This window comes from Phyllobates terribilis, unplaced genomic scaffold (assembly GCF_046119375.1).
Source record: "Phyllobates terribilis strain yellow unplaced genomic scaffold, ASM4611937v1 Scaffold_5__5_contigs__length_657084704, whole genome shotgun sequence".
NCBI classification, from domain to species: Eukaryota; Metazoa; Chordata; class Amphibia; order Anura; family Dendrobatidae; genus Phyllobates; species Phyllobates terribilis.
Genome location: NW_027362765.1, coordinates 136,017,962 through 136,034,101, shown reverse-complemented (window position 1 = coordinate 136,034,101; position 16,140 = coordinate 136,017,962). Strand labels below are relative to the sequence as shown.

The following is a 16,140-nucleotide window of genomic DNA, read 5'->3' as shown; positions in this document are numbered from 1 at the left end:
TCTTAATTTGGGGGCCCTTAGAGTGTTACCCCAGACATCAAATTCATATCTGTCTATCTATCTATCTATCTATCTATCTATCTATCTATCTATCTATCTATCTATCTATCTATCTATCTATCTATCTATCTATCTATCTCCAGGTAAACAGAGGCATATTGACCCACAGTGATCATCACTATTTTTTTGACTATAGAGTGCTGCCTCTGTTTACCTGGATATTGCTAAAAAGTTTGGAGTTGCCTGGGGGGCTTTGCACCCATATTTTTTGTTATTTACTATTGCTTCACATATTTTTTCTATCTATCTCTTTATCTATCTATCTATCTATCTATCTATCCCATATCTATCTATCTATCTATTTATCTATCTATCTATCCCATATCTTATCTATCTATCTATCTATCTATCTATTTATCTATCTATCTATCTATCTATCTATCAACCTATCCCATATCTATCTATCTATCTATCTATCTATCTATCTATCTATCTATCTATCTATCTGTCTATCTATCTATTTATCTACCTATCTATCCATGCAAACAAAATGTAGGCAGCACTCCAGGAAATGTTAAACGCAAAAAGTGCATGGCCCATGTGAAAGAAGGCAACGTTTCAGCTCAAATTCATATAGCCTTTGTCAAATGCATAAAGCTTTTCGGAAGCCAAACTAAAGCTCTGTAAATTTGACAAAGATCTGTGTATTTGAGCCAAAAGATTGCCTTTTTTCACATGTTCCAATATATTTTTGCACTTTTTGCATTCAACATTTTCTGGAGAGCTGTCTACACTTTTTAGTTTTCTATGTATATTGACTGTTGGGTTACAACAAACTGTGGGGTGGTCCAACCTGTTATTTTTGATATTTTGTGCTGTTTCACATTCTGTATCTATCTATCTATCTGTTTATCTATCTATATATCTATCTATCCATCTCTCCATCTCTCTTTAATGACCTAGTACATTTCTGTCTGTCAGAATAAATATTAAGAGGGGATTGGGTAGGATCCTAATAACCATAGCAAAATTCACATAAAAGCTGATTAATAACCAGTTCTACTGCTCAGAACATATACAAAATCCAGAAATCCTGAAAAGATGCATGGGGCACAAAAGTGATCCACAAGCGGATCTCCAGTTTGGGTAGCTAAAGAGACACTTGCACACTGGTGGCACCAGGATTGTATAATATTACTTGACCTTGGTTCTAGGGTCAACACCATATTACTCTGGGCAGCACGGTGGCTTGGTGGTTATCACTGCAGCCTTGCAGCGCTGGGGTCCTGGGTTCAAATCCAACCAAGGACAACATCTGCAAGGAGTTTGTATGTTCTCCCCGTGTTTGCGTGGTTTTCCTTTGGGAAATGCCACTCCCACCCTTATTCAGTACAGGGCCTACCCAGGATGTTACCGCGGACGTGGCACGTGGTCCTCCCAGGAATATAACCTTACACCCCCTCCCACACTAATACAATGGGATCTGGGTACCCCTGTTTTCCCTTTAGAGAAGACTCACATATATTTAACCAACGCGTTACCTATACAGTGTACAGTTTCTCTTCTTACAAGAGCAAAGAGAAATCTCTCAGACTTAATACATATACAAACAGTTAACAAACTAAACCTTTAATTAGACCCTGATCTCCAGCCACAGGGTTTGATCAGCTTCTCCTTCTCACCAAGCTCTCCAGCACATCCAGGTGTAAGCAGGAATTAGAATCAATCTCAGTCTCAAAGTGTAGTTCACAACAGGGCTCCTTAGTAGTATCCACATGCACAGAGTCTTAGAGTACCAGATCCTTCACAATCTCTGGATCAAGCCTGATCAGTCCATCAGCAGTGATATACACCAGGCAGTTCTCAGCACTACTGGAATCACTAACTAGCTTTCCCTAACTGACTACACAGTTGGTGACCGGTCACATATCTCAGTTACTCACAAGGCACAGCTTCTTCTTGGACACACCGTCTGGCTGCAGTCTGTACAAGCTCTCCAACGTCACTCAGCATTCAGACGCATGTTGCCTTCTCACAGGACTTCCTGGATCTCTCTTTTTTACAGATCCCTGTGCTTTTTCTTTACTTGTTTCTTGCTGAACCCTAATGGCCGGACTAAGTCATTGCAGGAGAAATTTACACTGTCATAAATATGAGCTCATTGCTAGAAAGACATGTCAACATGTTACAATACTGATAGGGAATGTAGATTGTGAGCTTCATTGGGGACAGCAATGATAATGTAAAGCGCTGTGGAATATGATGGCGCTATATAAGCAAAGCTAAATATTAATAAAATTATATTTGTAAAAAAAACTTATTACTGGCAGTTAAAAGGAACCTATCATCTGATCCATGCTGCCCAAATGGCGTCAGCACAAATCAGATCCTGACTGCAAGCGCAAGGATATCTCTTGCATTTCAGAGAAATTATTGGTTAAGGATGTGGCAGGAGACTATAAGCAGATATGAGACTAGTCCGACACTACCCCCAACCAGCTTCTCACAGTGCTGCTGCAAGTGATTGATAGGTCTCTCCCATAATGAGAGACATGTTAACAATAGTGATGAGCGAGCGTGCTCAGTTAATACTTTCACTAAGCACGCTCGGGTGCAGTCTGAGTATTTTCGGCGTGCTCAACAACTATGCTCGAGTCGCCGTGGCAGCATGTGTCACGGCTGTTAGACAGCTGCAACACATGCAGGAATTGCGTGTTTGTTAGACAGCTGTGACACATGCAGGGATTGCCTATTAGCCGCGACACATGCAGCTGCGGCGACTCGAGCATAGTTGTCGAGCACGCCGAAAATACTCAGGCAGCACCCGAGCGGGCTCGGTGAAAGGGTTAACCAAGCACGCTCGCTCATTACTAGTTAATAACTTTTAACAGTGCTGGGAACAGCCGGCCAGGCACGAAACTGGACTAGTCTTGCCTCAGGCTATGGTCCCCGGACTGATTTAAGTATATTTCAGAGAAAAAGTTACCTGGCTAAACTTGTGCAGCCAGGATCTGATTCATGCTGCCCACCCCACAGTTTTGACAATATCATGAATCAGATAACAGGTTCCCTTTAACTCTCAGGTGAAAGCCATATAATCCTAGAGTGAAACTGGTTTATGACCCATAAAAGTTGAGGACCTTCGATATAAGATTTGACTTTTAACCTGAAAATCATACTTTGTAGCTCAGATGCTTAAACAGACTCTGCTCTGTAACATGGTTTAATGGAACGAATAGTAAATGCAACAAGAGCAAGGAAAATAGGTAATCGACCTTAATGTAAGGAATGTTCACGTATACAATGCAGATAGCAACCCCTTCATCAGGGTTGATCTTTAATTTAAACAGGTTGAATTTAGGCAGTGGCTTTAAATTTGGGACAATGGCTATATGAGTGTGACTCACCCCCTGGGCTGTGGGGTACTCGAAACCGGGTATTCTGGTGTACGGTGCTGATGGTAGTAGTGGCAACCCGGTCCCGTGGCTCAGGGTGGTCAGACCAATGTTGTGGCAGCCTATTTATAGATTTGTGACTACGCCACCCGTGGATTGCGGTCAGAGTGAACCGCCGCTGCAGGGCAGACCGCTGAGGCTGGTGTTGTGGGTGCAGCAGAGGATAGTATAACTCCCCACAGGAGGAGTATAGCCTCAGGGCAGCAAGTGTGGATGATGGGGGTGATGGTGCACGGGAATAATGACTCAGAGTCTCTGTAATGCAGTCCAGGATCTTTACTCACAGTTCGTTATTCCACGTTACTCCGGCCGGCTATAATTTCCCGCGTTGCACCGTGTTCACCAGGTGAGGGGTTCGGCCAACTCCCAGATAACTTTGGAGCGTTTCACAGGACCCCCTTTGTATGTCCTTGCTCTGGCCTGTCATACCCCACCAGTGATCACGCTTCTGTCCGGCTGCCTCGGGCCTTGGCGGGTAAACGTTGGCCTCCGTTTCCCTGACCCTATGTGGTGCCTTCCTAACGGGTATGGCAAGGGGCTGCGCCACATAAAATGTCACAGCCTCCGGTTTCTAGCTGAGGGTAGTTCCCCGCCTCCACTAGTTTCGGGGACCGGTCTCCTCCTTTGGCCTGACCCCTCCACGCAGGTAAATTCGGGCGTGTGGTGGCTGCCAACCGGTCCACACCCCTGGGGTCCCTTCTTTCCTTGTTCCTGGAGCCTCCTCTGCTCCTCTTCCTCCCTTCTCCTTCCTTCAGGCTCCGGCCGCTCTCAGGCCTGCCTGAGAGAGCAGAGCTCGGTCTGAACCTCTGCTCCCTGTCGTCTCCTCTTACTCTCTCCTTGCTCTTTCAGTGCTAGCTGGGCCTCATAGGCTAGGCCTGCCTCCGGAGCAGAGCCCCATGCAGAGGCCCTGCTCTGTTACTTCTTCTCTCAGACTGCGCACTGATTTAAGATGGTGCCCACCTTTTATACCTCCCACTAGGTGCACCCAGGAACTGCTTCCTCCCTGCTCCTGCACTACAGGGTTCCCCCTTCCTCGGTGTTCCCTCCCCCACTCCAGCCAGGGACAGGGACTGTCGTGCTCTGCTTGGAGCATATCGGTCGCCCTGCCCCCCCGGAAATGTGGTGTAATGCATGCAGGTGTCGGGGTCCTGATCCAGACTCCATCCTTACCTGAGAGTGAGATATCGCACATCTGGTTGAGATGCAATACCTCTGTAGCAACCGAGCCCTCGGGGTGCTACAAGTGTGTTACTGGAGTGCCCGGGACACCTGCATAAATAGATGGAGAACATGATATCTCTATGCAGATGTGGAGTCTGATCAGATTTAAACTCAATGGCCAATGCTATAAGGCACTGCTGTTAGCCACTGCACAAGCCATACAATTATGCCCTTCATCTAAGTACCAGGTAGCAGCTGTGGGACCCTTTTCCGATATTAAATGGAATGTATGATAAAATAAATGGGGCCAGCGCTGGCTATGAATTAAAGTAATAAAATATGCTTTACTGCTATATCCCATGCTGCTCCAGTGCCATCTATACACATACTGCTTCCGTGGTCTTTACCTACAAAGCTGCAGCAGTGACGTTATATCTACAACACGTGACGCTAGCAGCCAATCACTAGACTCAGCGGTCTTGCCCTGTCTACCTTGACATTACCACTGAGCATTGGCGTTGCATGGGTTAGCAAGCTCCCGGAGCAAAATAAGTATTTTGCACCGGCTAATCTATGAAGCGTTGGCACTCCCATCCACCAGTCCAGTATTGAACCATTTCTCAACCAAGCACATGTATTGTATTTTTATATTTTGAGGAAAGTGCTAAAGTAATTATAGTTTGCCGTTTAATAATAATAATAATAATAATAATAATAATCTTTATTTATAACATATTCTGCAGTGCTTTACATACATTATCATGGCTGTCCCCACTGGGGCTCACAATCTAAATTCCCTATCAGTATGTCTTTGGTGTGTGGGAGGAAACCCATGCAAACACAGAGAGAAAATACAAACTCCTTGCAGATGTTGTCCTTGGTGGGATTTGAACCCAGGACCCCAATGCTGCAGCTAACCACAGAGCCACCGTGCTGCCCATCACCATTTGACCCTTCCATTTTTTTTAGCTTTTTGTCCAAATCAGACATAGAATTTAAAAAATAAAGTTATACATTGTTTACATGGTATGCATGTAGCAATTTTATAAATTCGGCCTTCTCCCTTACTCTAGCTATATCACTATCCCTAGCCTTTTCACTAACACTGGCCCTGATTAAAAAGTAACCCTAGTCATAACTCTAGCCCTAAGCCTAAGGGCTCATGCAGACGTCCAAGCACAGACCGCTAATGCATGGACTGGCTGCATCACTCCCAACCTGACCGTGACAGCCTCATAGAAATATATGAAGGTGTCAAGCTCGGGCAGGAGACCTGCCTGTGCATTGCAGTCTGTGATCTTGGACTGATTTGCACAGACGCCTGAATGAGCCTTATTCCTAGCCCTAATGCTAGTTAAGCTTATTAAAAGTGTATAAACAAAAAAGCTGCTCTTCGTAATGAATGAAGTGCACATGATTTAATACTGCCTTCACTTGACTCGCCCAGGGGGATATATGGGGGAGACTCGGTACCCGGGCCTTGATCTTCTGTGGGATGTCACGGCAATCGGCTCCCGGGCCCGTACCCTGGGGTCACTCTTTAAAAGGGGTGTTAGTGTACAGTTTGTCTCATGACGCCACCTGTGGTTTCCGGTAATGGTTACCGGCGCTGCTGCAGACCTCCGGGGGTGATGGGATGGCCGCTGGGATTTTTCTGCTCCCCACAGGCGGAGCGAGCCACCCGTGGCAGGTTTGATGGATGGGATGCAGGTGAGAGATGGCCCGGTCGGGTCAGGGGGAATGACGGACACGCACACAGTGGATTTGCTTCAATACCTTTGCTGGTGTAACGGCAGGTATGGTCCAGGGTACTTGCTAGGAAGGGTGCACTTCTGGACTTCTCCCCAGTGAGCGGGTATAAGGCCTCCTGATCCGTGTCTTCGTCTCTCTAAGCTTCTGGCCAGCCTCGAACTTAGCCTAGCTTCTGTGTTGTGTTGCTCTCTCACCTGACCGCTTGGTAGTAGGACTTTTCCTTGGCAACCACTATCCCTGGACGCCGAGGCCTTCGTGGTTCCTAGTCCTGTATTTGATGGTAGCTTCAGGATGACCAGGGGTCTGGAAGCCTACTGGGTATAGAGGACCCTGTAGGCGTGGACCCGGTGTCCGGATTGTGTCTTGGGGTAAGACTGTAATGCTCCTCTGCCCCCTTAACTCCTCTCTCCTTGCCTCGGCCACACTCCGGGCCCTCAATACAGCAGCAGATGTGCTGCTCCTTCACTGGTCTCAGCGCCAGCACGCTCTCTGACTTTCTGACTGCCTAACTCCACCCTCCAGTATATATATCCCTAACAGGGCTCCCTCTGGTGGTATGAGGTGGAAGGGTGGAGGTGTCTGTATGTAGCGAGGGCCTCTTGTGGAGAAGTCCATCCATGCACCCTTTTGGGTCCTGTGGTACCTGTTGTAGCAGGGTGCCACATTCCCCCCTAGTACAATTCAGTACTCCTGGACTGAAGCGTTTTAAACAGGTAACAAAAAGTAACAATAGTAATTACAACAACAATAACAATGTTACAGTAAGTCCCGTCACCAGATGTCCATTTCACTGATGAAGGTGTAACAAGAGTAACATGAGGGACCCGCCCGAAAACCTTCAACGTAGGCCCTGGGCGTGGCTACAGGGCATAAGTGATCCAGGTGTTGGACCACGTCTTCGGCCACGCCAAACGGGTTTTTGTTCTGTGGTCTTTTTATGGAACAAATAATGGGGCACTTTGATAAGTGCAACTATGTACAACTGAAAGTTTTTCGGTTATTCACCGTCCATAACCTACGGTCTTTATACCCTTACGGGTAACTAAATGAACACATTATTTTCAGTTCACACAAATAAATAACGTAGGCAATACCCAACTGGGTAACTATTTACAATGTAGGCACTTTGTACTTATTCCCTATACCTGGCAGGGATTTGGCCTTGTGTGCTGCGTGTGGACCTTCGTAGCACTGGGGTGATACTGGTGTCTGTGCATGCACTCTCTGTTAACCTATCAGGTGTACGTGCTGGTAGATTATAAAACTGCCTCAATCTCTCTCCATCAAGTTGAGGCCAGTCCGCAGGGAAGTCTCCTAGAACTGTATGAAGTACATCTTCTTTGGGTTTCTCCAGTATTACAAGAGGTGCTTCTTCCTCCGGTGTCTTCAGCAGACCTGGGCACAATTTCAAGTGGTCTCTTGAGACTGTTGCTGTTGTTTTACCTCCATCCTTGCTGATCAGGCAGGTTTTGGTGTTGTCAAATTTGGAATTTAACACTGTGTAGGGCTCTCTTTCCCACTGGTCATTGAGCTTGTGACCTCTTCTTTTCCGCTTTAGCACTATCTCTCCGGGTGCCAAGGGTTCTGCTGGTGCATGTTGTTATACTGCTTTTCTTGTCTTTTTCTCACCTTGTTGTCTTCGACACAGGCCTGTAGTTTCCTGTACTGCTCTTGCCGACTTGTGTCCCAATCTTCAGTGGACGTATCTGCTCAGGTTCTACAACTCCGAGCTCCAGGTCCATGGACAATTTTCCAGGTCTTGCTCTCATGAGGTACGCTGGGGTACAATTAGTAGAACTCACAGGTATGTGGTTATACAGGTCCACTAGGTCAGGTAGCTTGTCTGGCCACTGGTTCCTCTCTAACAAAGGTAGGGTTTTCAACAGGTCTATAATGATGTTGTTCATTTTCTCGCACATACCTTTGGTTTGCGGATGATATGGCGTAGTTCGGATCTTCTTGCATCCATACAGGTGACAGAATTCCTTGAATAGCTCAGCTTCAAAAGCAGGGCCTTAATCTGTTAGCACCTTGTCCGGATATCCATGGGGTCTGCAGAAGTAGGCTTGGAACGTTCTTGCTGCAGTTTCTGCTGTCAGATCCTTGACAGGGGCTACCACCAGGAACCGGGAATAGTGATCCACCATAGTCAGGGCATAGGAATAGCCTGATCTGCTGGGCGACAGTTTGACGTGATCCAGAGCGACAATCTCCAGGGGTTGGGTTGTTTTGATGGACTGCAAGGGTGCTTTCTGGCTGCCGTAGTCTTTCCTTCTGAGGCTACAGGGCCCACAATTCCGGAACCACTTTCTATGGAACTCCGCATTCCAACCCAATAGAATCGGTCCTTCAGCAGGGTTTCCAGCTTCTTCCAGCCAAAATGACCTGCTTGGTCATGGTAGGCCTCTAACACCATCTGGATATCCGTCCTGGGTACAACAATCTGCCACACCATTTCATGGGTTCTGGGGTTGACATACCTTCTGCACAGCTTTTCTCTGTAGATGAACAGCCGGCTTCTCTCATTTCATAGGTGTTTGGCTTGTGGAGGAGCTTCCTTCTCCAGGTGAGAACCTTCTTGGGTTATCAGTCCTTTGATGAGGCTGACAACCGGGTCACTGTCCTGGGTCTCCTTCCAACTGTGATGAGGTAAAGGATTCAGCGTCCTACCATGACATCTTCTGGAGGCATGTTGCTCGTGGACCACTCCGCTTCTATGGAAAGCAGGTAATTCAATTTATTCTAGGTCATCTACTTCATCCTCGGTGTCCGACTGGTGGGGCATTCTTGAAAGGGCATCTGCATTGGTGTTCTTGTGACCTGCCCGGTACTTGATTGTGAACTGATAATTCGACAACCTGGCTACCCAACGCTGTTCCATGGCTCCCAACCTGGCTGTCTCCTGGTGTGTCAAGGGGTTATTGTCGGTAAAGGCTATGAATTTAGTTGAGGCTAGGTAATGCTTGAATCTTTCAGTGATAGCCCAGACCAAGGCCAGGAACTCCAGCTTGAAGGAACTGTAATTCTCCGGGTTCCTCTCAGTAGGGAGAAGCTTCCTACTGGCATAGGCAATTACCTTCTCTCTGCCATTTTTCTTCTGGGGCAACACAGCTCCCAGTCCCTCGTTGCTGGCGTCGGTGTACAACAGGAGAGGTTGGCTGTAGTTGGGGTAAGCCTGGATTTCCTCACTGGTTAGGACTTCCTTCATTGATGCAAAGGACTCAGTCTGCTCTTTGCCTCACTGGAGTGGGGGGCTTTTACCACTTTTGGACTGTTCTACCAGGAAATCTTGTAGAGGTGCTACCTTTTTGGTATAGTCCTTAATGAACCTCCTATAGTACTCGACCAGTCCCAGGAATTGACGTACTTCTTTGATGTTCCTTGGTTCAGGCCACTTCTGGATGGCAGTGACCTTTTCCGGGTCTGGTGCTACTCCCTCTGAGCTGACTACGTGTCCCAGGTACTGAACCTTCTGTTTGAGCAGGTGGCACTTGGAAGGTTTTAGTTTCATCCCATACCGGGACAACGCCTCAAATACCTCCGCCAGGTGCTTTAGATGGTCTTCATACGTCCTCGAGTACACGATAACCTCATCCAGGTATAGCAGCACTGTCTCAAAGCTCCGGTGTCCCAAACAACACTCCATCAACCTCTGGAACGTTCCAGGTGCGTTGCACAGTCCAAATGGCATGCTGTTGAATTCACACAATCCCATCGGGTGGTGAAGGCTGTCTTCTCCCGGTCTTCCTCAGCAACAGAAACTTACCAGTACCCGCTAGTGAGATCCAATGTAGAGAAATAATTGGCAGATTTTAGTGCAGCCAGGGATTCCTCTATACGGGTCAAAGGGTATGCATCTTTATGTGTTATTCGATTAATTTGTCTATAATCTACACACATCCTCATGCTACCGTCCTTCATTCTGACCAGGACCTGCGGAGCTGCCCAGGGGCTACAGCTATCCCTTACTACCCCTGCCTTTTTCATGTCATGCAATATTTCCTTGGCTTTTTGGTAATGTGCTGGTGGTATGGGTCTGTAACGCTCCTTAATGGGTGGATGGTTACCTGTGGGTATGTGGTGTTGTACCCCTTTAACCCTTCCAAAATCAAGTGGGTGTTTACTAAACACCTGTTCATATTCCTGAACCACTCTGTAAATACTGTGTTTCTGATGGACAGGAGAGTGGCGTCAGTCCCAACATGGAGCTGTTGACACCATTCCTCCAGCTGAGCTTCGGAGTCATTGTCCTCCACTGTATCCGGTGGGGTCAAGGATTCCACTGTGTGTATGGCATCATTATTCACAGTATACAGTCTGGCAACAGTGGCGTATCTTGGCAATTTGACTTCCTCCTCCCCACAATTTAGGAGACGTACGGGTACCTTCCCATTGCGTACATCAACTACCCCTCTAGCAGTTAGGAGTGTAGGTCTGTGCTCTGAGCTGATGGGCTCTACTACCACCTGGTAGTTCTGTCCCTTGAGACCTATTGCTGCCTGACACCAAATCAGCATTTCACTCATTGGGGGAATCACAATGGGTATCGGGTCTGTCACCCGTACATTACCAATCTCACCACCTGTTAGCTTTACCTGTTGCTGGTACAGGAGGGCACGAATTTACTTCTGGAGCACCTTCCTCTGCCATGGTTTGGCAGCGTCAGCAATCTGTTGGAGTAAAAACAACACTTCTCCCAAACAGTTACCAACAATATTTGTACCAAGTATCATATACGGATTGGTATCACCAGGGTTAGACTCTATTACAATCAGTCCTTGGTCCTTTAGTTCCACTCTCCCCACCTTCACTGTCACGTCTTTAACCCCTACCAGGTTAAGAGGAAGGCCATTGGAGGCATACACAGAGAGATTTGGGGCTGGTGGGTGGAGTTCATCTATGGACCAGTACTTTTTGTAGAGGACATCAGGTATGATGGTTACCTGTGAGCCGGTGTCCAGTAGTGCATGTGTTGCTATGCTGTCCAGCACGATGGACAGGAAAGGCCTTCCTCCTACAAACTGGTCGTACCAGATTGATGGGCCTGGTTGATCTACTCCTGGGTGTCGGCCCTTGGCCCCAGGGTTTGCCCGTTTAAATGACAGATCCGCGCGGTGTGGCCTGCCTTGTGGCAACGGTAGCAGATGAATTCTCCTGGAGGGCGACGTTGGTCGTTGGTCCTCCCACGGGGTGGCGTTGTCCTTCTCCTCATCCAGGGGACATCGTCAGGGCTGTCGGCGAGTAGGATCCTTCCCTCCGGCTCGGGCTCCGTCTGTAGCTGCAGGGCGCTCAGGACAGTGGTCAGGGTTTTACTTAGCTGACGCACTTCAGTGCGCAGGCTGTCCAGCTCGCTAGAGGGCACTGTTTGCACTTTTGTCTCAGCCGCTAATGAAGGGGCAGTGAGTGCTGTGGCCATTGGGGTGGCCCCAACCTAGTAACGCTGGATAGCAGTATTTGATGTTTCCAGGGGCTGAAGGCCCTTAATAGCCATGTCCTTCAAGGTGTCAAAGGTGGCATGATCTAAGGCCCACCACGGTACAGTTCTGCTCTCCTCCTGGGACCTTAACCCCCGGATGAATTGTTCTGTCAGCATCTTGTTCTCATCATGTATGCTGGCTGGACTAACCTGTTTCAGGGCCCGCAGTGCCTCTTGTAGATGCCAGGCATAGTCCCGGATACTGTCCTCAGGCTTCTGGGTACAGTGATAGAACGTCATCCGAAGATCTGTCTCAGTGCGGTTTTCAAAGACAGTTTGCAGTCTCTTAAATATGATAGATTCTGATTCCTGGTCTGCGGCTGGCCAGGTTTCAACTTCCCGCTCTGCGGCACCAGTCAATTGTCCCAGCACAACAGTGGCTCTCTGTTTACCAGTCATTGAGTACATATCCAGTACATCGCATATTTTCCTTTTGAATCCAGACAGGGTGTCTGGTTTGCCGTCATACTGGGGAAGCCATTTCGCTCCGGGGATATACAGCAAGGCCATGGGTATCAATGGAGTCACGACCCCTGCTGGTGGGGCAGCCGCTCCGGCCTGAGCAGCGCCGGGCGCAAGTTGAACATCGAGAGCGTTAACCGGTGCTCCGGCGTCTTGCTGGTCGTCGGCCATGGTTGCGCCCCCCTAGTAAACCGTAGCCTACCTTCTCTTTCTTTTATCAGGTAGGCTGCAGTTCCGCAGACGACGGTCTCCTTCCAGGACCTGACGCTTCCTGGTGCTGCATCAGAGCACGAGGCGGGGCTTGAGCTTCACGAGCTTCCAACGGTCACGCTTCTCTGGTTCCCGTGGTTACGCCCCTCTTCTTCCCGCGCGGCGACACGGTAATGGCGGCGATGTTCACCACAGTACAAACACAGTTCAAATACGGCACACGGTACCCGGTGGCAACGGGCACGAAATCCTGTTCGTGACGCCAGGAAGAGATGACTCGCCCAGGGGGATATATTGGGGAGACTCGGTACCCGGGCCTTGACCTTCTGTGGGATGTCACGGCAGTCGGCTCCCGGGCCCGTACCCTGGGGTCACTCTTTAAAAGGGGTGTTAGTGTACAGTTTGTCTCATGATGCCACCTGTGGTTTCCGGTAATGGTTACCAGCGCTGCTCCAGACCTCCGGGGGTGATGGGATGGCAGCTGGGATGTTTCTGCTCCCCACAGGCGGAGCGAGCCCCCCGGGGCAGAGTTGATGGATGGGATGCAGGTGAGAGATGGTCCGGTCGGGTCAGGGGGAATGACGGACACGCACACATGGGATTCGCTTCAGTACCTTTACTGGTGTAATGGCAGGTATGGTCCAGGGTACTGCCAATAATGTATGTAAAGTGCTGTGGAATATGTTGGCACTATATAAAAATAAAGGTATTATTATATAATAGAAGTATAATAGCTGCTTCTACTTAAAGAGGTTATCTCTTCACAGAGAAGTAATGAGATCCATCTGACTCTTGAGATCCACAGCCAACTTTTGATTTTGCCAGGGGGAATTTTCAGCGGCTGCACGTTTTCCTTCAATGTCCACTGCAGCGGAAATCTAGTATTATATGTGCATCAAAATAAAAACTGTTTACGTAACAAGAGCGAGAACTGCTGCTTGTTAATGGAGGATACTGAGTGTATGATGGCTATATATCCTAATAGTCCGTATAAAAAAGGGTTGCTGATAAATGAGAAACCTATTAAAGAGGCGTAACCTTGAGAAAGACTCCTTCAACTTAACTGCTCCAAATTGTCCATGGTTACTTTTTACATTTTTGGAACCATTTTCATCTCCTTTGTTGTAATATAGATATTATACTGATATGGAAAAAAATTGGACTTCTCCCAGCAAATCAGGTCAAAGAACACTTAGCGGCAACAGATTTTTGCAATGTAATAAATGTAACTTTTTAACACATTGACCCTCAAAATTACAGCCACATGAACAACCGGTGCAAGAGACACCCGAGGCCTCTTGTTTATGACCTTGAAAGGGATGAAAGAACCTGTGGAATTTCATTCTGTTGTGGAAACCAGCAAATTGATACCATGAGGATTCAGATTTTGTAAGAGATTAACAATCAGTTTTAGTGGATGAGATGTTTTTTTATGAACTATTCTTAGCCCATATCAAAAATTGCCATAAAGGGCTTCCAGTCCTTTGTGTAACATTTAGCTCACCCTGAAGTTTCCTCCATTGAAGACTTCTTCCCATGGCACAGAGGCAGATTCCCTGCTGTCTTATGATCTGTCATACTGTGAGAATGGAATTACTTGAATGGAAAAATGAAATTACAGATGTAAAGCTTGTTTTTTCCTTTACCCACAATGAATTTCACAGGCGTTGTCACCTCCAACTCAACATGCAGCAAAGCTACAAAACTAGTGCAGACTATACCTGCCGTGTCTTGTTCTTTATCACTTTTCTGGATTATTCTAGACCAAATTCAGGATGGTTTGATAACAATAAACTGATCACAAAGGGTCTCCCTTCTAAGACCCCCAACCAACTTTAATCTGTAGGAAAACTGGCTATTGTGACCCCCATCCATCAGTTTTTGCCAGAATTCTGGGGTAAAACTTCTTGAAATGTCATAATCTTTTTGCACAACTTAAAGTTGCATAAACATTTTGCAATTTTTGCCAGTTTTATTCCAGTCCACGCCAGTTCCACCATTTTTTTTAAGTGAAGGAAGGAAGGGGAAATTAAGCATTACAGCAACCAATTCAATGGGTTGTCTGGGTGAGGCCTCATTCAGACATCCATTTTTCTCATACACGTTCTATTAATTTGTTTCACAAACAGAATAGGTACCATTAATAATCTGTATTAAAATTCATGTTAGAAGGTTGCTTTTAGTTAGATTAGGGATAAGATTGACTATGAAAACCAAACATAGTTAAAGGGGTTGTCCGGTCTCCTGATAAAAGTCTGCAGTCACTCTATATGACTACAGACTTCTGAATCCTTACTGTGCATGCACCATACACTGTCAGGATTCTCCAGTGTTGCTAGCCGTCACGTAACTCCAAATATGCAATTTACATACTTCCAGCTGCATTCCGACTAGACATGCTCAGCCTCACCCAATTCACTTTTATTGAGCGAGGCAGGGCACGTCTAGTTGGCATGTATGCAAATCACATACTTGCAGTAATGTGACTGTCTGCTCTCACCGACAACACCAGACAATACTGTCTGTGTGCCGTGTGCACGCTTTAAGGATCCAGAAGTCTGCAGCCATATAGAGTGACTGCAGACTTTTATTCGAATGCCAGACAATCCCTTTAATATAGTTAATTTTGAAGACCAGATATGGGAACCCAGTAGCCTCTGCTGGAGAATGCATAAATGAATGCTCATATCAGGCTCATATGTTAAAGAAAAAATTAGTAGAATCTGACACTCACAAAGATGAATTTTTATTGAAATCAAGAAATAGTGTATAAAAGTTTGACGTTTCGGTCTAATCAACCTTGCTAAGATATACACTAGAGACATCTAATTTCATAAATGCTTGGAAATTAGACTCTGGCTGTATAAATTTCAAATAGCATCCTCCATGATCATGAAACTGTTGTTAAATGCCTGGTGCAGTGGCGCAATGGTGACATCTGTCGCAGTGGTTGCCGGTACTTCGTATGTTAAAGAAGCACGCAAAGGAAAAATTATTACACTGTTATGTCTCGTACAGGGATGGTCTGCAACATAAGTATTGACAGTTTGGTGTTCTTTGAACCCCAGTATCATGCTTGCACTGAATTGTCATTTCTCTGTGGCAAGGATTCATATGGGTATTAACATGGCACACACAGGGCCTCCACTAGGTCACCAGCAGCTATGAGAACCCATTGGGACCCCATGACCGCATGGTAGGGAGTTGCCATAATAGAGCAGACTTACTTCATACGACTTCTGCATAAATCTGCTATACATGTGCGGAAAATGTCGCTAAGAGATTAAGGGGGCACTGTCTGCAACTGTTTGCTGAATGATAGCTGTCAGCTGACAGCTATCTCTACTGACTCCCCAATTGACAGGAGCGATTGTCAAGGTTGAGCGTTCCTCTGATCTCTGAGAGATCCGCTCTCAGACTCCTCTGGCAGCTTGGGAGAACAAAAGGATTGGACTCTGCAATTCAGCAGGCTGGATCCTTCTCTGTCCTGACGTCATGTGTGGGGGAAGAATCGGGAGGCCCCCGTACACATTAGACTGACCGCGGATTGCAGGTTCGCCAACCTTAGTGTAATGTGCATGGGAGCTTTTTCCATCAGGTTTCCTAAGTACAATTGATCAATGG

At 46.9% G+C, this 16,140-nt stretch overlaps 1 protein-coding gene across 10 annotated transcripts in view; it reads left to right on the top strand.

Moving 5' to 3' along the window:
* ZNF831 (zinc finger protein 831) overlaps positions 1-16,140 on the top strand; it is a 70,019-nt gene that overhangs the window by 38,886 nt on the left and 14,993 nt on the right. The window contains exon 7 of one of the 10 annotated variants that reach the window (XM_073683040.1): positions 8,017-8,141. The exons of the other annotated variants lie outside the window; for them this stretch is intronic. Within the exon in view, the coding sequence (XP_073539141.1) occupies positions 8,017-8,024 (8 nt within the window). The 3' untranslated portion in view covers positions 8,025-8,141. Of the gene's footprint in view, positions 1-8,016; positions 8,142-16,140 lie in introns of those variants that run through there. 10 annotated transcript variants of the gene reach the window in all.